This window comes from Astyanax mexicanus, chromosome 1 (genome assembly GCF_023375975.1).
Source record: "Astyanax mexicanus isolate ESR-SI-001 chromosome 1, AstMex3_surface, whole genome shotgun sequence".
Taxonomy (NCBI): Eukaryota; Metazoa; Chordata; class Actinopteri; order Characiformes; family Acestrorhamphidae; genus Astyanax; species Astyanax mexicanus.
In genome coordinates this window covers 17353034-17374806 of record NC_064408.1, presented here as the reverse complement: position 1 = coordinate 17374806, position 21773 = coordinate 17353034, and the positions used below count along the sequence as shown (strand labels likewise).

The window sequence follows — 21773 nt, the reverse complement described above, 5'->3', positions numbered from 1 at the left end:
TAATAGTCATATTATGGTTAATAACAAAATAATAGGCCTGGAATTTTACACTTTCGTAACAGTCCTACCTGAGACTCAACTATCAAATCTAGAAGCATTTTTCGAGCTTCTTTCTTCATATTTTTCCCGCTGTCCTCAGTTTATCGGCACGGACGCACATTTTCAGGCTGGTTTTGGAATGTGTTTTGAAGGTGATGGGGCTTGGAAGTGCGCAGATGGAAAATGGGGCTATCCAACTCAAAAGTGTGTGTGCGTGTGTGTGTTTGCTCAAACTATGCATCCAAATATTTGCTCTGCACACACATGGCACAAGCAGTTTAAAGTGAAAAGGCCAAGATTCCTTTGCAGTGAAATAACTCTAATTAGTCACAATTACTTCCTTTATTTCTTATGCATTGAAAATGATTCCACAGTGACTCTCCATGCCACCCCATGCTGCGCGTGTGTGTTTATGTGAGGCAGTGTGTGTGTGTGTGAGACTGTGTGAGTTGAGTGTGTGTGTGTGTGTGTGAGATCAGAGGGGGCTGTGCTGTTGGGTGCTCTATAAAAGCTGCAGCCGCTGAAGGAATCTCTTCATTAAGGGCAACTTCACACTTCACACTGCTGCTGGCCTTTCACACACTCGCCTATACACACACACACACACACACACACACACACACCAAGAGACAAGCTCCGGACTGCATTTCAACACAATAAACCAAAGCAGACAGGCTTTCAGGACCGAAAAGAAGAAGAAGAAGAACACAAATTTTCTCACTTTTCTTCAGAGTAATACTTTTATCCTTCATTTCCAGCACTCAGCACGTCTCATCCTCGTCAGCTTTAAGCTCTGACAGCTCGACTCCACCACTCCACTTCTCCGCCCTCACCTCCTCCTGGCTGAAATGTCTACTTTCAGACAGATTTTACAGCGAGCAGATCTTCAGCTTCTCATGCTGCTGCTGCTTCTGTCCTGGTCTGCTTTAAAGGTAAGAGCATCTTTTTGCTGCTTTTCTGAACTGTAATTCTCAGATATCACTATAATTACTATAGTATAGTATAGTTTCTAATCAGTACAGTACTGAGTTGTAATTATATAATATTTAGTACAGTAACTGAGTTCTAATTCGTAATTCTATATTAATCAGTACAGCAACTGAGATGTAATTCAGTAATAATTAGTACAGTAATGGAGTTGTTATTCTATAATATTTAATACAGTAACTGAATTGTAATTATAGAATAATTAGTACAGTAACTAATTATCAAACAACTAAACTAATTCAATAATAATTAGTACAGTAACTGATATGTAATTCAATAATAATTAGTACAGTAATTGAGTTATAATTCTTTAGTAATTAGTATGTTGAGTTGTAATTATATACGTATTACTTATTCAGTTCAAATACTTTAGTAGTTAGTATAGTAATTGAGTTCTAATATTTAGTCTCAGTCTTAGATTTCATCATGATTGGAGTCAGTATGATTCAGAGTGATCTTAAAAAAACATACACATAGTAAACACAAGTGCCTGTAGTAGTATAATAATGGATATAAATAAACATATTATTGAAGATACAATACAAAAATACAACATATTTATTATTGTTGTAAACTATGTTCGAAACTATAATTTCTAGCCATACACAAAGAGTACACACTTTGATTCAGACATTCCAAATTGATCCAGTTAAATCACCAATTACACCTGTAGTAAAATCATCTGAAGTGTCTGAAGAAGTCTTTGTAGATTAAATAAGGAAATATCACTAAATTCTGATTAATTATGAGAAATAAAACTGTTTTATTTATCAGTAAATAATACAAAAAACAGGTGTGGATATAAGGTTTAAAACTGTTGTTTTAAAAACAGTTCTTGATTAAATGTGGAGTATTTTAATATATTGTGGCTGCCAAACAAAAACACTGAATCTCAATCTGTGCTGTTTTCCACTTTTTGACATAATTTGATTTTGACCGAAATGCTCCTTAATAACTATAATTACAATAAATATGATTACATTGTCTTCCACTCATTAGTTTCCCGTAAATGTATAAATTTGGAGATACAAGGCTGTTTTCTCAATAGCAATTATATGTATTGAAACATAATGAATATATGATGTAAAATTTTGAGTACATGATGTAGAGTATATTAAATATAATATGGAATATATGAAATTAAGTATTTTTTTATGATATTAAAATACTTATATGCATGATCAAAGATAGAGGGATTTTGTATGTATTCATGCACAATAGTTATATTAAAGCAGGCTCAATGTCAAATTACACTTTTATTTACATTTGTATCATTTTGCTGCTTAATACATAAGAAAAGTTTGCACTGTTCCCATTTTCCATAACGCCTCCCTACTGATTTTCAACCATCTGCGTCTCACCGTTATTAAAAAGTGTATTCTTCATAAAATGAGCCTCATAATAAAAACTGTTTGTTTAGCATGTGTTTTTATCTGTTTTTTACACTTAACTATTTTTTGCACTATAAGGCGCACTTATAATCCTTTAATTTTCCCCCAAAAAACATTAGTGCACCTTATTATCCGGCACGATTTATGTATGAATTTTCCCAGTCAGGTTGTAAGGAGCAGTAAAGCTACTCTGCTGAAGTACAGCAATATACAGGAGTTTTAGTTTAGTTCTCCAGCAGTATTAGCATTGGCCATTAACAGCGCTAAGCGCTAGCTCTTTTCCCGTTCAGAGTTGAGTATATCGGACTGTAGACTGCTGCTTACCCCAGCTAGCACTGATGGATTAGCATTAGCCACTAACCACGCTAAGTGCTAGCTCTTTTGCTCAGAGGTGAGTATATCGGCCTGTAGCCTGCGTGTTTACAGTGTTAAAAGAAGTGACGTGGGATGAACCGCTAGCGAATATCACCTTGGCTTACCAGAACACAAACTTGGAAATCTGGAAGCTTACTGTAAATAAACGGTAGCACTTTACTCACCCAAATAAATAGCTTTTAGGAGAGAAATCTGTGTAGATTAACATCCAGCGCTTGTTTGCTTAATTTAGCTTAGTGGTGAGACCTGCTGAATTAGAAGGAAAACATGGCAACACCCCTGTGCCGTACTAGTTGCATAATGCGCCTTATAATTCGGTGCACCTAGAATATAAAAAATAGACCAGAAAATAGACGTTTATTAATAGTGCACTTTATAATCCAGTGTGATTTATAGTGCAAAAAAATACAGTTAATAGGTAGCCTCCCCTGTCTTCTGGTCACTGTTAACCCCACCTCTCCGCCCCTCTGTCTCAGGTCCAGGCTGAATGTCCGTTGAAATGCTCCTGCCCTCCCTCTCCCCCCTCCTGCCCGCCGGGCATCAGCTCAGTGCTGGATTCCTGCGGCTGCTGCCGGCTGTGTGCCAGACAGTTCAACCAGGACTGCAGCCCCACAGAGCCCTGCGACCACATCAAGGGGCTGCGCTGCCACCTAGGGGCTGGAGGAGACCCCCAGAGAGGCCTGTGTCGAGGTGAGGAGGCAGTGCTTAGCTTTAGCACAGGTTGAAATATCATTGTTATATATGTTATATATATTGATATAAAATATTGGTTGGAACACAAAGCTGTGACCCAGAAAACATGCTTATTTGGGTTTGAAATGGGAAATAAATTGGGAACCCAAAAATGTTTGGTCCATGGGTTCCATGTTAGCCCAACATATTGTCACTCTCTAATGAAAAACATTTGTGTCGATTTTTAGTTTACTAACTAAATAAAACACATTAACTATCGCTTACTCTGTGTAAAACTTTCTTGGTAAGAGGACCAATCGAAATTCTCCAAACCTTTTTTGAAATAAACTCTTTTTACTTCCTTCTTGACTTGAAAATTAAGAGATTTAGAGAGTTTTCACACCAGCATTATTTGCTGAAACAGTCTATTTCTTCTCTCCACTGCTGAAACTGAGATTTAATCCAATGTTAAGCTGAGCTAAACTGGTGCCATGTGGGTCAGCCAGACCCTGGCAGTTTTCTGCTAAATTTTGTACACTCGATTTTGTACATTTTCTGGTTATTGACTAGAACTGAAGAGCTAGTCTGTATGAAATTACTTAATAATTTAAGACAAATTAAAGAAAGTGTAGAACGATTTAGGTCATGGGTTCCCAATATTTTCAGACCACTCAACCCACCACAAAATGTTGCCCACACAAGCACTAACTAATTAAGATTTCTTATTAAGTTTGAATTGTTTTAGGATCTTTTGATTTATGAAAAATGTCATGCAATAAGATAAAATCAATCAGACTAGCACTAATATTAATTACAATTAATATTAATATAATTAGGTTGCTAATTCAGAAGATAGCTTTGTTGGACATGTGACTGTATTGTGGCGTGGAAGAGGAAGGAAGACCCATGATGAATGCTCATTAGCTCTTTTATTTTACAGGCTTGCACTCACTTACAGTCTTTAACAAGACTAGGAGAGCTAAACCAACCTATCAAATAGGCTACCCACAGAACCAAGTGACTAAACTCACTACTCACTTACTTTACAGTGAGTGCCCTAAACAGCACCCATCTGCATGGCCCCTCCCCATACCCTAGGTTACAGGGGAGGTACCAGCTACGTAGGCTGAAGCAACACAGCACAACAAAACACATAAGGCCCCACACACAGAAGAACAGAAACATGCCTACAGGCAGCCACACACCCAACCCAGAGCCGCCACATAGCCCCCCTCCCAAGGGTCAGCCGTCCCGGCGACCCCACCAACCCAACACAAACCCCGTGTACAACAAAACATTTATTTATTTATTTATTTTTTTTTTCACAATCAGTCGCAAACAAAGTCATCAAGGTGGGCGGGCGGCCTCTGTGCCCACGGCAGCCTGGAGGGGCCGGGCACGGCACCGCCTGCCAGCGGCTCCGAAGAGCCAGAGTTCAGATCAGGCACGGGTGCAAGGCCGGCAGGTTCCGCACCGCAGTCCTCAGCGTCCAACAGTCTCGGCCTATAGGGGGCCAGCCTATCACGGTGCACAATCATAGTGCGTCTGCCCCACCGGATCTTATACACCACCTCCCCCAGCCTGGACAGCACCAAGCACGGACCCACCCAGGCCGACTGGAGCTTCGGGCACAGTCCCTTCTTCCACTGAGGGTTATATAGCCAAACCCTCACCCCCACTGCCAACGGGTCCCCAAAGCAGCGCGTGTCGTACGCACGCTTCTGCTTCTGCCCGGCAGCAGACTGGTTGTAGCGTGCTAGACGGTGCGCTAATTCCAGCGAAGACATAAGGTCCGAGACGAAAGTGGGCGTGTCCGAAGCGTACCTGCCCCCGTCAGGAGGCGCCCCAAAAGCCAGGGAGACCGGCGTCCTCAGTTCGTGCCCCAACATAAGCAGAGTCGGCGTGAATCCCGTCGTCTCCTGCACAGCGGAGCGACAGGCCAGCAGCACTACCGGCAGGTGCCTGTCCCAGTCACGCTGGTTCTTGTCCGACACCATGGTCAACTGCGCCGCCAGCGTGCGGTTAAAACGTTCCACCAGTCCGTCACTCTGCGGATGAAGGGGCGTCGTCCTGGTCTTATGGATTCCCAGGATGCGGCAGACCTCCGCCATGACCTCCGACTCGAAATTTCTCCCCTGGTCGCTGTGCAGTTCTTCCGGAACCCCGAATCTGCAAAAGAACTCCCACACCAGGATATCCGCAGTAGTGACCGCCCCTTGGTCCGGCACCGCGTAGGCCTCTGGCCACTTCGTGAAATAGTCCATCGCCACCAGAACAAAGCGATTCCCAGAGTGCGTCACCGGAAAGGGGCCCAGCACGTCCACGGCCACCCACTCCATCGGGCTGCCGCACTGGTAAGGGTGAAGTGGGGCGCGGGGCGCCCTCGAGGGGCCCTTCTTGGCAGCGCACACGTCACAGCAGTGCACGAAGAGTTCCGTGTCGGTTCTACACCCAGGCCAATAGAAGCGTTGCCTCAGGCAACGCACTGAGCGCGTGTACTGCCCACGATAATTCGCGATCCGCCCGTTGCGCATCGCGGAGCTGCTCTACGGACACCTGAGCCACCCCGACAGCGCCAGTAACATCCCCGGAGATTGCAGCGCAGCGTGAAGTCTCAGCAGATTTCTCCTCAGCACGAGTACAATGTTTGCAGTCGGCGGCCACACACGGCCGGCGCGACAAAGCATCCGCGTTACTGTGGCCACGGCCCGGGCGGTGCACAACCTCAAAACGAAACTCCTGGAGTCTAGATAACCAGCGGGAGAGTTGGCCCTCGGGCTCGCGGAAACGCATGAGCCACTGTAGCGAGGCGTGGTCGGTGCGCAGCAGAAAGGGCACCCCATACACGTACGCTCGGAAATGTTTAAGGCTTTCGACCACTGCGAGTAGTTCCCGGCGCGTTACGCAATAGTTGCGCTCCGCCTTGTCCAGGTGGCGGCTATAGTACGCTATTACGCGTTCGGAGCCGTCCTGAACCTGCAACAAGACTGCTCCGAGGCCGTGGTCGCTCGCATCAGTATCCACAATGAAACTCTCAGACACCTTCGGATACGCTAGAATCGGAGCATTGCACAAGCGGCTTTTTAGCTCCTCGAATGCCCGCTCCGCCTCGTCAGACCAGCGGAATTTCACACTAGGCTTAGTCAGAGCATGAAGCGGCACTGCCACGTCCGCGAACCCCCTAATAAACCGCCTGTAATACGAGGCGAGCCCCACGAAGCTGCGAACCATTTTTGCGTCTCGCGGTGTGGGCCAGTCACGGACCGCCTCCGCCACCTCTGCGAATCACGGGCAACCGGCGACGCCCCCCACGGTCCAGGATGGCTTGAGAGGATGAGTTCCACTAGGAGAGCTAAACCAACCTATCAAATAGGCTACCCACAGAACCAAGTGACTAAACTCACTACTCACTTACTTTACGGTGAGTGCCCTAAACAGCACCCATCTGCATGGCCCCTCCCCATACCCTAGGTTACGGGGAAGGTACCAGCTATGTAGGCTGGAGCAACACAGCACAACAAAACACATAAGGCCCCACACACAGAAGAACAGAAACATGCCTACAGGCAGCCACACACCCAACCCAGAGCCGCCACAGTATTTTACCAGATCAAACAATGAGCTTGATCTTAATAAGTTTTATTTTTTCAATTTGTTGAAATATAAGTAGGAAAAAAAAAATCTTGTAATAATGGTCCTTATCCATACCTCAAGCGGCCTCTGATTTATGCTCCTCAATGGTACGTAGCTTTCATTGCTTGATAGCTACATTAGTCTCATTGGTTCAGTGCACATGGGAATAATGTGAAGAATCTTTCTTTCCCTCCAAACTGTTCCTTTAACTCTACTCTTCTAACTCCACTTTGTAGCAGAGGCTCAAGGCCGGCCCTGTGAGCTGGATGGTCGAGTTTATCAGCACGGGGAAGACTTCCAGCCCAGCTGTGAGCACCGCTGCAGCTGCATGGACGGCGTAGTCGGCTGCATCCCCCTCTGCCCGCACCACGTTCCTCTGCCCGACTGGCGCTGCACCCGGCCCAGACTGAGCACTCTGCCCGGACGCTGCTGTCAGGAGTGGGTCTGTGATGATGATAACCGCATCGATGAGGAGGACCTGTCAGTGGATCCCACACCTTATGATCAAACTGACCTCACGGGAAATGAGCTGCTGGAAATGGCACCAGCACCTTGGGACAGCAGCGCAGGAGCTCCATATCAAGGTACACTACTGTTCAAAAATCCATGGGTCTCATTTACCACTATCTGATAATATTCTTAAATAGGTTCTTAAGAAACAAGGATGTCAGATTTATGATATGTTTTTAAAACAGTGTCAAACAGACAACAAAGCAAAATGATGCCACAGTTTTTTTTTAAACAGTGCTATAAAGCAGTGGCCAACAGAAAACTAGGCTACATCCAGAGATGTTTGAATATTAAATAAAACACAAAACAACATCAGAACAGTCATTACAAATATGTAATTAGGCTGGACCTCTGCAGCAAATGTGATTGGCTACCAGCTGTCTAGAAGTTGTTGTCAAATCAGCCTTGGGATTGGCTGAAGTTATTAAGAATCGGCGAACGTCAAAACACCAAATATCATGATGAAGTGCATCAGCTCATGCTTTTTCACAACCACTGCTGATTCTCTATGTTCACTGTAGTAAAGCTGTAGTAAAGGTGAATGATGTCAGGAGCAGTAGAAAAAAAAGTTCCTGAGCATAGCCCTGGCTTCAATTCACCGATTCTGCTCTAAGTGATCAGTGTTTTGCACGCACCACTTAAAAAAAAAATTGCAGGAACAAACCTACATGCTGTTTTTTTTTATTGGTTTCAGTTTATAGAAATGCTCTTTAGGAAAGACATATTCTGAGGGATTGCTTCAGAAAAGCTTTTTCCACTATTATTTTTGTACAAGCTCAACTCCAAATCTCTAGAGGTCCAAAACATATTAGGGAAAAACACTAAATGAGATTCCTCAATAGTTTTTGTTTTTACTTAGATGTACTGTTGTAGCAAACACATGTAACTGGTTTTGAATTTCTACATTATGTCCAGGTTTTTGTGAATCCCATAAATACTCTAAACAGTTGAGTTTATGATCTGTAAAATGTATCTATAACATGAGTTCTATCAGGAAGACTCTACATGCAAGCATGCAAGAATAAAATCTTTAATATTGATAGTTTTAAGAATGTGATTTAACATTTAACATTTACGACATTAAGCTGACGCTTTTATCCAGAGTGACGAACAATAGGTTCTTCCTATTACCGAGTTGGGCCAATGTAGTGTTAGGAGTTTTGCCCAAAGACTCTTGCTGGTGTAGCACAGCATCCAGTCACCCAGACTGGGAATTGAACCCCAATCTAGCAGGTAGTGATGTTATCCACTGCGCCACACCAACACAGATGGATAACATTCAATGTCTTTAGCTTAGGCTCCAAGGTCTGCAACATCCAGACCCTCACAGACTCTGCTGTATGAAACTCTGTGCAGCCAGTGTGTAAGAGGAGATCTAATAAAAACAGGTGGAAGCTGGTGATTGGTTGAGATTTGAGTGACAAACATTGGAGTTTCCTGTTCGTGAACTAGCTCTAAAGCTTTTAGCTCATCTTTAGAACATAAATGTGAAATATGTCAGCAGTTGGGTTAATAGATGTGATTGGGAATTGTTACTCATAAAAGTGAGAACAGATAAATTAAATTAACGTTTAATGTAGTATCTAAACAGCAATAAAAGTGCAAAACATCCCCAGACTCAGTTCTCAGTTCTTCCTGCTAACTTTGTTTCATTAACACAATACAACCCCAAGCAAGCATGCCGCGTCATTATAAAAGGATTTGGGACTGACTGTAATGATAGGACTGTGAGGTATAACATATGGAAATGGAGGAAATGGTCAATTTTTTATAATCACATTAGTACATTTGTGCTAACATAATACCTACTATAATATTAAATAAATATGTTTGTTCTTTGCTTTTATCTTCAGAGTGGACCTCCACCTCCCAGTCCCATGCTCTGGTTCCAGGCACCTGCTTCCTGCAGACCACTGATTGGTCCCCCTGCTCGTCCACCTGTGGGATGGGCGTGTCCAGCAGAGTTACCAATAGCAACGCAGAGTGTCGGCTTGTCAAGGAGACGCGTCTGTGTCGGATACGCGAGTGCAGCGAAAGTCTAGTGCAAGCACCCAAGGTAAAAAAAAAAAATAACCTCACAGAATTTAAACGTAGATTTGAATTTATGATCATGTAAATAATTCATGCATTTGGGAAATGTAGTTAATTACCTGTTGGTGCACAGTTAGAGACTGTAGACACTCAATTTCTTGCCACAGAGCCACCCTTGAGTGCAGTGACACCAACCATAGAGTGCACCCTTGAGTGCAGTGTGAAAACCATTGCAACACTGTTGTGCCTGATGCACTTCTACCAGTGGTGGATGCTGGTCTTTCAAGGAGGGGAAGCTCAATTTCGGCCTACATCTTAACATATGTAGTTTTATTTATACGTAAATTCTACTCTCCCTGAGATTTTTTTTTTTGTAAACAAAAGGCATTATTTTCAAGTTTTCACTACACAACAAAAAGGTACCCATTCTTTACATTGAACAATTACGTAAAAAAGACGCCATGACATGAATAAACATAAAATGATCAGTAAAAAAAACATTACGTAAAATCTTTAAAGTTGGTAAAGGAAAAACATGCAGGTACATTTATTTCCTTTTTAATTTCCTTAAATAATCCCTTTATTAATTTAAATTATTTTTAATAATAACACAATACTTACTACTGGCCCCTGTTCATTTATGTCCTGAGATAGTTTCATCAAGAGGAATGGCCATCAGTACATTTTATTTGTTACAGCACTTCCAGTCAGCCAGCTCACTTTATCATACCAGGACAGCTGAAAAGACCTGTTACTTTTCCCCACCTTTTACACCAAATTAATCTGAGCAGTTGATCTGTCCTGCTGTTTAACTCTAAGTTTTTCTTCGTAAGGAAGACTATCAAATAGCTTCTCCAAAACGGATTTTTACACTAAAAGATCGCTGATTCGCTCTTTTCGCTGTCAATCAAAAAGGGACTCCGCCTCAGACAGATCATCCAATCATCATGCAGAAGCTGAGCGTCCGGGCCGGCCGAGACCAGCCCACTGCTCCATAGACCCCCAGAGACGCTGAGCGTCCGATGGGCGGGACAAAGCCCAGCGTTTATCCAATGACTCGTCTCGTTTCGCCGCGCGCGTCCGCACTGTTTAAAGCAGTGCTGCGAGAATGAGTGAGAGGAAAGCCGTGGCGTTACCAGTAATAAGAAGCTGATTCTGAACTATGTTCAGCGCGGTGTAGCGCATATTTAATCAGTGACATGTACACACAACAGTATATATTTAATCACTTATTTTTTTTACATTTTAGGGGAAGCTGAGCTTCCCTTGCAGTCTTAGAGCAATCGCCACTGACTCTATCTATCTCTTGCCAACATTAAACACACAACCATGATACTACAACTAGGAGAATGTAGTGTTAGTAGTGTGAGATTTGATCATCAATATTATGTTAAAATCATCATTATTCCTTTTATTTTAAATTTTGTTGATTTAAATTTGGTAAAATTATACCTCAGTTAGTTCTGACCCTGCAATGTGATTGGCTGAAAAGCATTCCATGAGTGCCATTATCAGCCGGTAATGCACTGAAACCGAAGCACTCCTTGTATTACTCCGCCACATACAATAACCTAGCAACGATGCAGCGCTTGCAAGCCAAACAGCGCAGCAGTTTTAACTCGCATAGTTTTTATAACAGAACTGTTATTTTTTCTCATCCTCTTTAATTCAAAATCTTTCAATAAACAGCGACAATGGAACTGTTGTATAATCGCAATAATGCACCCGAGATTTGTGCTATAACGAGTAATATTGGCACTACTGTTCTGATCAATGACCTCAGCACAGCAGTGCCAATATTACACGTTATAGAATGTATTATTGCTTAAATATTAAGCATTCTCTGTGGTTAATGCTTTAATGATGTGCTGATCATAAAAAAAATACAATATAGTGACAACAAATCTTGATTTTTCTATATTCCATTGGGTCAAAAAGTGTCCAGTCAGTGACAGGTAGTGTCTGATGAACTGAATTATGAATAAATATATGTTTTAAAGCATTAATTTAGTACATTAATTAGAGTCAATATGTGTAATTACAGCTTTGAGACACCCCTAAAGTACATATGTTACACATGCATTTCTGGACAAGCTGGGAGATATAGAATTGTCACTGAAAGAGAAAAATTAACATAGTGTTGCTTTGTGTTGCTCCTGTCTCTCCTCCTCAGAAAGGAAAGAAGTGTCAGCGGACGACGAGGCCACACAGACCCGTCCCCATCACATTTGCCGGCTGCTCCACAGTACGCCGCTATCGCCCGCGTTCCTGCGGATCCTGCGTAGACGGCCGCTGCTGCACACCCTCGCAGACTCACACAGTCCAGCTGCGCTTCTTCTGCCCGCAGGGAGACACCTTCATCCGCAACTTCATGTGGATCCAGCAGTGCAGCTGTACCCGGAACTGCAGCAACCGGGGGCACACCTGGAACCCAGAATCCCACAGCATTCCCAACGACATACACATATTCACACACTGACCAGTGTGAACACACACAAACACCTTTACAGCTGGACGTACTTTTACCAAGCAAAATTCACTCATTCAATTAAATATACTGAATTTATGGACTGAGAACAGTACTCCCCTTTAAAATGAGCTCAGAATATAATCCATGTATTAAATGCAGAGTACAGCAGGATGTGGTAAAAGATGTGTAATCTTCCTGTAGTATATCCGTTTCTTGTATTTAATAAGCAATAAGATACAATATGAGAAATTGTATTGAATAAACGTAAAATAACTTATTTATACTGTACATGTATAATTGCAAAAAAAGCATCCTTTCAGAAACTGAATGTAAAAACTGTAAATACTGTATGCCTTGTACAGATTTGTATTGTATTATTATTGTGTGTTTGTACAGACTTCACTGTGCAGAGGTGGAGTGTCACCTTTTAAAAACACCTCTATTGTTTGAGGTAAATATATAATCAATGGTAATATTTTGTATACATATTTATAAAGATTAATTTTGATAAATAAACTTGTTACATATTTGCCTTGTGTCAAATGTTTTTTGATCACATACATGATCTATCTGTCTATCCATCCAGCCATCCATCCATATTTGCTTTGTGTCTCCTCTTTTGTAAACACTTACTTGCCAATTAAAAGTTTATATTACATGTAGGAGATAATATAATAATATTAATATTAATTATAATAGGAAGAAAAATAAAAAAAATGTCCTTAAATCTTTCTATATAAAAAAATATTGCTGAACATTCTTAGAACATTCTCTGTTAATTGCATGCACCTGCCACGGTGGAAGGATAAGAGGATGGATGTAAATGCAGATGATGCAAATGTAAATTTAATCAAATGAAACAAGATAAACAAAAGCAAAACAGATAACAAACACCGAAAACGCGAACAAAAAACACAATAAACAACAGTTGGAAAGCTAATTAACAAAAACAAGAACACAGAATAATCAAAACTAAAAAAAACTATAATATTAAAAATAAACCTCACGCACCTACACAGCATAGTAGCACAGAAAAGACTCCATACTTAAAGGGGCTATATACACGAGGAGGGTGAGGAACACCTGCGGCCGGTAACGAGGGTGCGGGGTTACAAACAAGACACAAGGTAACAGAAATAATGGCTAGGGCAGGGCTAGGTGGAGAAAGGACAATAACAAAACAAGGCCATGTCCTTAAAGAGCACATGGATGGGAACAGGAAATAAGACAGGAAACAGAGGACAGATGATGCATGGAACCAAAAAAGGAAAAATCACAAGACAGACACAGGCTAAGATGTGACAGAACCAACAATCTTGTGATCAAAAAGTCTATTAATAACTAAAAACTGAGCCACTGCTAAAAGACTAAAAGCCAGACAGAACCTTTGTTACAATAATGATAATAAAAGTAATAATGTACAAATATTTGGTGTATATTTCCAGGAATTACATGACTAGATAAATAAAGGTAAATTATTTGGCTTGATCAATGCATGATTAATGGTCGTCAGTAACATCAGGCATCTGTCATATAGAACTCATCATCTGTTGCTTCAAGAAAGATAGCATGTGTTTATCACAGCTAAATGTTTATCTGAGATAACTAAAGAGGAGGAATCAGTGTGTGATTTAAGTTTGATGAAAATGCTACTGAATTCTTTAAAAGCTGGTCATGAGTTAATCTTTCTGCTACAGTGCAGAAAAGAGAAAAAGGAAAACGCTGCTGTGGATGGACTTCTCTCCTCACCTTCACTTTGTGAATAGCAGCACTGAGGTGTTTCTCGCGCAGGCAGCTCAGGACTCCGTTTTGGCCGTGTGAAGTGTGAAGTTGAGGTTTTGGGTGAAGGCCCAGGTTCATGTGCCGGTGGGATTGCATGCAGCGTCGGGGGCCATCGATGTACTGCAAACATCACAGCAGCCTCTCAAATACCTCAGTGTCCTTCAGAGTCTATCCCAGACCTGAGCAATGTACGGCTCCAGAGCCACATCCGGCACTTTGGCTTTTCATACCTGACCCACATGAAGTAAATGGTAATTAGAAATTAAACGTACTGTTCACTGTATACTATAACTTAATTGCTCTTTTTTATTATGTTAGTTTGTATATTCCACAGCAAAAAGCCGAGTGTCAAATTAACTCCCACAAAATTGATTTTAACTCTTTCACAGGGTTTATATAGCTATACATAGAGTTCCTTTTTAACTCACATTTCGTCGCTGTCCAATAAAAGACAAGCATCGCTAAAACAGCAACTTTACAGGAGAAGAAAAAAACTTTAAAATTTTTAAATGAAAGTCAAAAAGTAAAAAGAGTTTATTTCAGGTCATTTTAAAGTATTTCTATTGGCACAGAGTAAGGAACAGTTTGTCTGTTCAAATGATGTAGTAAACTAAAAATCTACATAAATGGAGATACCTGTTTTTCATTGGACTGCGATGATTTGTATTTGTTTAACTCCCTAAATTGTTACGCTAACACTAAAAAAAAAGAGTTCGAAAAAATGAAGATAAGTCAATTGATTTAACTATTTATTATTAAATTATTATTCAGGCGAGGTGAGCTTGTGTTTCACATACAGGATACAGGATAAAACATCCCTGCCAATGTATTTTTTTTTCTTTGCACAGGAACTTTAATCCTGGATTGCAGTTCTCATTGCATTGCCAATACTTCATCACAATTTACAGTACAGAAGATACAGTACAGAAGAACTTGCTTTAATAGCCTACAACATGGTGGTTGGGCAAACAGCCATTATGTAAAATATAATGGGACACCCAATGGAAGGTAGTCCTGGTGGGCAAGACAACACACTGATGATAAGTTAGGATTGAAGGGCACGCCCATTATGCAAATAATGAGTTTAATTGGGTGGAGCTTAATCAAATCTTTGTGGAGTTGTGCAGTAGTTATTGGGGTTATTTGGGTTAACACTGAAATATTCAACTCTGTCAAATAAATCCAACACCGAGCACCATTTAAATCTAAATGAGTTAAAATTACTCTTTGACAGTGACAATCAACTCTCAGCTGTTTAACTTCCAAATCTAAAACACAAAAACCGATGTTTTAATGTGTAGAGTGACTCAGCATTGAGCTGTGGAGCAGTGGAACTGTGTTCTCTGTAGGGATGCACTGAACAAAACAACTTTTTTTTCGCAGATTCATTCAATAATGTTGTCACTTTTTTAACATTGCATAAATTATGTAGCATAACAATGTAAATGTATTTTTGTTTTGCTTTTTTTTAAGCAATTACAAAACTACAGTTTAAAAATATTAATTGAACACATATTTAATATCTCGCTGTCTGTAACTAAACTGTCATTGTTCAGTATCTTTTCTCTTTTTCAGCCTAACACTACGGGCTCTATCTTACACTCTGCGCGAGGCAAGTCACGATGCTCATTGCTATCTTACACCCCGGCAACAGTCTATTTTCACACTTTCTGCCTGCATCTTTTAAATAGCAATGCACCAGAGTCAGAGCGTACCTGGCTCCTAAAGGCATGGAAAGTGTTATGCTGAATTGTTTTTTAAATGTTTCGCCCAAAACACACCCATGATTGATTAAAAGAATTAGTATATGCCTTTTGAGCAAGGAGTACTTTTCCCATCATTATGATAGCAAAGATATTGACATGCAACAGTGCACGGTTAATGGCTTGCTTTAGATGGCTAAAATAGGTCTCTAAAATTTTTTTTTGACACTTCAGTTGCATATTTGTTGCATCTCTAGTTCTCTGGAATCATGGAGTTCCATCCGAAACATTTTGGGATGAGTTCGGATGAGTTTTGGATGAGTTGTGGATGCAGTGGGTGGTGATCCTCAAACATCCTGGCCCCACTAATGCTCTTCTCACTGAATCCAATCAGTGGGTTGTTTTCTTCTTGATCGTGGAAAAAAACAATGGTGCTGAAAAATGAATATTTTTTAACTTTGATTTACTGACAGGAAATGAACTGAAAATTGTCCAAATTAATGAAAGATCATTAAAAACACATGTTGCTTCTGTGAGTGAAGTTCATGGCGTAGACGGAAAGCCGCTGATATCAGAATAATCAGAGCCGGCTGAAGTGTGGTGTGGATGTGAACTTTTCCTCAGATATTACTCAGACTGTCCAGATCTCCCAGTCCGGTATGACTTGTAGCAGAGTGTCAGGCAGAGAGAGCAAACAGGCTGAGGTAATGGGCTGGCAGAGGGATTAGAGCGCTGGAATATTACGACCTGCAGCTAAAACTCACGACTAATCACTTCACACACCAGAGCGGCAGCAACCGTGTCACAGTGTCACTGCACTCTTTCCTTTTTTCCATCTCTCTTTCCTTCTCTATGCTATCCAAGTTTGGATAAGATGAATTTACTTGAATAAATTGAGATAGGTCATTAACTCAATTTTAAAGAAATGTTTACTTAAAACTGAGTGAAAAAAACTCAAAAAGTTTTAGCTATTATGTTATATTTTAGTAGTGATGCTTGCTCTTACAGCCTACAACACAGAGGCACAGCAGTTAATTATAATATATAATCTACAAGTTTACAGACTAATTTAATTTGAATTTAGATACATTGTGGATTTACAGTATATGTTTCCCCCTAGCTTTATTGGAATCACTGTAATAAAAATATTGCCACAATAGCACTAAAAACTAAATATAAAACACAATACTAGATATAATCTATACACAGAAATATAGAAAATACAGAAAACACAGAAAATAGAATAGTAAATAATCAACAGTCCTTCTATTTTCTCTCTCTTTCAATAAGTTTCTTTCTCTCTATCTGTGCTCTCTCTATTATTTGTTCCCATTTTTTATTTAATTTTCCATCTTATTTCCTTCATCTTGTCTGCTGTATCTGTGTTTCTGTATCTGTTTCAGTCAATCTCAAACAATCTTTAATTCCCTTTTTATTTCTATTTATTACTTTTAAGTAATCTCTTCTCTTATTTCTCTGTTTACCTTCTCTCTCTCTACTGCTCTCTCTCTCTCTCTCTCGTGCGTGCTATCTTTCATCGAGCTGAGAGTTTCAGCATGAATGTGAGAGAAGAGCAGGAAATGTGTTAATGTGTCGGAAATGCGCAGGAGAGCAGGAGGAAAGATGTGATGGGCATACATCGACATGCCCCATGTCATTGGACATGGAATTAGTATTGAGTCCCGTGACTTTTGCCATGTTTTTTTAAAGCTTAGGAATGCTGTACTGAGCGAGAGGGTAAAAATGCCTTTTATGATGTATTTATCCCATACTGCCTCCATACTTAGCTGAGGTAAAACCCATTCTGAACCTGCATCTGTTGCAGTGGACAATATCTGTTTTCTTCTGTCTTGGGTAAACTTGTGTGTACAGAAATTGAGACCAATTGTCCATCAGAATAGACATTTAAAAAAATAAAATAAATCTGCACACTACAGTAAATCATGGCAGTGTCCCCGCTAATGAGGCAAAGTAAACACTTTCTCTATTATCTAATAAGTTTATTTTACTGCATAATTTCTTATTTATTATTATTTATTTATTTTACAGAATCTTGTTTTTGAGTCGCTTTAAAATCTCAAGGAAATTAAAACAAAATGGCAAAACACAGACCAGCTTAACTTTGGCCGGAGAAAAAATCTCTTACATGTACTTACATGTCCCTCATCTGCTGACTTGCCACGGACATTAGGTACAGATCCCTCCCTCAGAAGAAGTCTGCTGGCTAATCCTGCTGTGTACGGTCTGAGTTTCTCAACCATCAGACTGATATGGTGTTTCTTCAGCTAATCTAACGGGTGGGGCTCTGGTAAAGGGTTGATGGGTGAGGGGTGGTGCCGGAACGGCTCTATGCAGGTTTCCTTATTGTGATGTCATCCAAACGACTTGTAGAAGCATAAGATTCCTGATACCAAACTCTTTCAGCTGATGCTCAGAATATGGAGGAATGGATTTTTTAGATGTTGGAGTGTTCATAAGAGCAGTCAAGACCCAAGTGGAAATACAATAGCAGACAAAAAGTGAGTTATTTTTTATAATACGTATAAGTCCTCTTTGAATGTTGAACATTTTGGGCTCCAAAAGGTGCAGTATTTCTGCCTGTAATTTTAGATTGTAGACTGTAGACTGAACTTTAGTGTCCTCTACTGGCAGGTAGTGAAAATACCATAGAAAACCCCCAGTGTGAGAAAAGCAGACACTTTTTTAAAAACACTTTACCCTTTTTTTCATTATATTCTCTTTCTTTCCCTCTTTCTCTCTCTCTCTCTCTCTCTCTCTCTCTCTCTCACACACTTTCTCTTTCTTTCTTTCTCTCTCTGTCTTTCTCACACACACTCTCTCTCTCTCTGTCTGTCTCTCTCTCTCTCTCTCTCTCTCTCACACACACACACACTTAAACACACACCTTCTCTCTCTGGGATAATTTCACACTTTCTCTTTCTTTCTCTCTCTCTGTCTCTCACACACTTTCACACACACACACACACACACACAAAGACACACACACACACACACACACACACACACACACTCTCTGTCTGTCTCTCTCTCTCTTTCTCCCACACACTTACATACACACCTTCTCTCTCTGGGATAATTTCACACTTTCTCTTTCTTTCTCTCTCTCTGTCTCTCTCACACACTCACACACACACACTCTCTCTTTCTGTCTCTCTCTCTCTCACACACACACACTTTCTCTCTCTCTGGGATATTTTCACACTTTCTCTGCTGAACATTGTCCCTCTTTCATCTCCCCACTTCTGTCCATTTCCTCTCTCTCTTATGCAAAGGTATGGAGCTCTCTGAGACAATAGGATACTGGGGAGAGCACGGTGAGTGTGTGTGTGTGTGTGTGTGTGTGTGTGTGTGGATGGGGGCATGCTTGATAGAGGTAATAAGTAGTAGGGGGGCTCTTGCCATCTCATCAAAGAGTAGCTCTATTCTGATGAACCCTAAGGCTCTGTGTGTGTGTGTGTGTGTGTATGGGGGAGGAGGGGGTGGGGTTTGGCCTTTCTGAAGTCTTTGTATACAGTAGCTTGATTTGAATATAATCACACAACACATTTAATCCCCTTTTCCTCCCTTTGAAAGAAACACTATTGTCCCGCCTGAGTAAAACACTGTTCTCACTGCTGGTGCTGAATCAGAAAGCAGCATGCAGGTCAGAATGTAAATGGTGGGATGGCTGTGCTCTGCTGTGTTCTGAGGGATTTATGAGGGCAGCTGAGGTCAACTGACATAGGTGATGAGCCACACACTGTTAGGAAAGATGAGCACAACAGAGATCAATTCACTACAGAGGTAGTGAAACTAAAGGGACACTTCACTGGTTTTTAAATGTGCATAATTAAATGACTGAGACAATAGTGTTCTGTAAAGTGAACTGTGGAAGTTAGTTTTAGGCCTTTAATTAACTCTTGAATGTAAACACGTATCTCTTAAGCATGTGCTTTTGCGGGTGAAAACAGGAAATACAGTAAAAAGTTACACATGTTTCTCATTTTGAGGTAAGTAGTTTATGTAGATGATGTGAACTGCTCTGAAGAACAAATCTTGGTTCAAAGTAAATAAATATGGAAAAAGCTAATGGCATATGGTCCTACTAGAGGGACCCACATAAATGTGCACACTAAAGCATAATTACATTTTTTACAGTTTAATTGCTGGCTTTATCATATTGCTACATAAGTAAGTAAGTAAGTAAATGAATAAATACATACATACATACATACATAAATACATAAATAAATAAATAATAAATGTATAATATGCGAAAGTACATATTATTAATTCTAAAGCCTAATTACTGTTTATTGCTGATTTGAGCATACTTAAAACATACGTAATTAAGCCAGAGGTGTCTGAATATTTTATACAAGGTAACTGGTATGCAGCTTAACTTAGCGCAAAAAATATTTCTATTGGCTGAACCAGCATGGAAATTTGATACAATGTAAGAAATAATTGCCATGTACAAATTATGTAAAAATCTATCTTTTCAAATTTGAGATTATCACAAATTGTTTCTTTATTATTAGTAATTATAAATCATTTAATTTAATAATTATATACCTCAAAATCAAATACATGCAAATTAATGTCTGTATAAAAGTCAAATAGGTCAAATAACAGTGGTTTAATACATCATAGGATATGAGTTTAAATCATGCACTTGCTGAACCTGACCACTAGAGGTCAGTCTAGGGTCAGTCTAGACCATTAGAACTAATCTTAACTCAGAACTACTTACACATTTAGTTCTGGCCCATGAACATCCACACAATCAACAAAGACAACAAGGGGTAAGAATGAACAAATATATAGCATGGAGCCCTATACTGAACATATAGAGCAGTTTCCATTTTCATCATTATATCAGTGGTTCAATATCAGCTGTGGGGAATAATAATAATTCTGTAGGCCTGCACACCTGGCCCAGCACCTGCACACAAAACATGTGCAATATTGAGGCCCAGAGGACTTCGAATCTATTAGTTTGGCCAACACACAGTGGCATGCAAAAGTTTGGGCACCCCTGGTCAAAATGACTATTACTGTGAACAAATTAAGCAAGTTGAAACAACGTTGAAACAACATTTAATGATAATGGTTCCTCAATCTTCTTCCTTTTGAATTAACTTTTTACATTTTATCACCATAAAATTTCAAAAAACGGTTGGATGGAGGAATGAAAAAGTGGTTTTACTTCCATTTCCAGTTACTGCTTTTTAATTTGGCACCAGTTCTTCACCATAACTGAGAGTGTGTTCATGTTCTATTGGTTTTACTGTTGTGTTTTTGAGATTAAATGTTTAGTCAGATTGATAGTGGTGGGTAACTTTCTTTATACTCAGCTTTACTACAGTGATGTACGTTTATTGGTAATTTGTTAATTTGTTTATTGTTATTGCTAACCATAGGATTTTCTAGTTTTAGATACTAGTAGTAATAAAAGCGTTTGTTTGTAGTTGTACAGTTTCTACTTCTCAGAGATATATATTCATTAATTTTTCATCATTGCATACAGTTTTTTTTTACCTCTTACATACAATTTTGAGCATCCTGAATGTGAGCTATAGTTTAGTAAAGGTTTAACATATGACATTGAAACAACTTTGGCATCTTAACGTTGATTCACTTTTCAAAATCAACACCAAATCTAACATCAACGTTGATTTGACATTGAAAAGCCAGCTGGGTTAGTTCAATAGTTTTCCTTAAAGGCTCTGGCAGTTTACTGCTACATTTTGTACAATAGATTTTGTACCATTTCAAGTTATTGACTGGACCTAAAGAGCTGAAATGCTAAAAATAAAGGAATAAAAATGGGTATTCTAAAACTTTTGACCAGTATTTTATATGTTTAAGTGGTACAATACTGACAACATGTCTCTATCTAAAAAATAAAGAGTTTCTTCCCTTCTTCAGGCCATTATTGTAAATCAGGGCCAATGTGACAGCTTAGCGTTAGTTAAAACAGAGCTTTACTGCTCTCTCCCTCTCTAATGACTTTGCCATCCAGGCCAGATGTTCAGCATGCTGCTGATGGAGCTCCATGAAGAGCAGTGCAGATTTCAGTTTACAGCCCGCACTTAAAAACACGAGGAGCTTTTCTTCTGTTCACATCTGTTAAAGCGGCCTATTAGAGGAGGATCCGAGCATATCGCTGACCGTCCT

General features: G+C 40.1%; 1 protein-coding gene across 1 annotated transcript; it reads left to right on the top strand.

Annotated features, from left to right (window-relative positions):
* The first annotated feature begins 567 nt into the window (after positions 1–567).
* Positions 568–12638, top strand: ccn1l1 (cellular communication network factor 1, like 1). Its single transcript, XM_022664449.2, has 5 exons — positions 568–971; positions 3269–3482; positions 7334–7681; positions 9461–9663; positions 11812–12638. The coding sequence occupies exons 1-5, from the start codon at positions 888–890 to the stop codon at positions 12115–12117; spliced, it is 1155 nt and encodes a 384-aa protein (XP_022520170.2). The 5' UTR covers positions 568–887; the 3' UTR covers positions 12118–12638.
* The last annotated feature ends 9135 nt before the right edge of the window (positions 12639–21773 follow it).

What these genes read in the sequence shown, in the direction of transcription:
- ccn1l1 (XM_022664449.2), top strand. Translation starts at nt 888, where the DNA reads ATGTCTACTTTCAGACAGATTTTACAGCGAGCAGATCTTCAGCTTCTC. An exon ending in TGTCCTGGTCTGCTTTAAAG is followed by an intron (nt 972 to 3,268) that starts GTAAGAGCATCT and finishes CCTCTGTCTCAG; the next exon opens with GTCCAGGCTGAATGTCCGTT. An exon ending in CCAGAGAGGCCTGTGTCGAG is followed by an intron (nt 3,483 to 7,333) that starts GTGAGGAGGCAG and finishes TCCACTTTGTAG; the next exon opens with CAGAGGCTCAAGGCCGGCCC.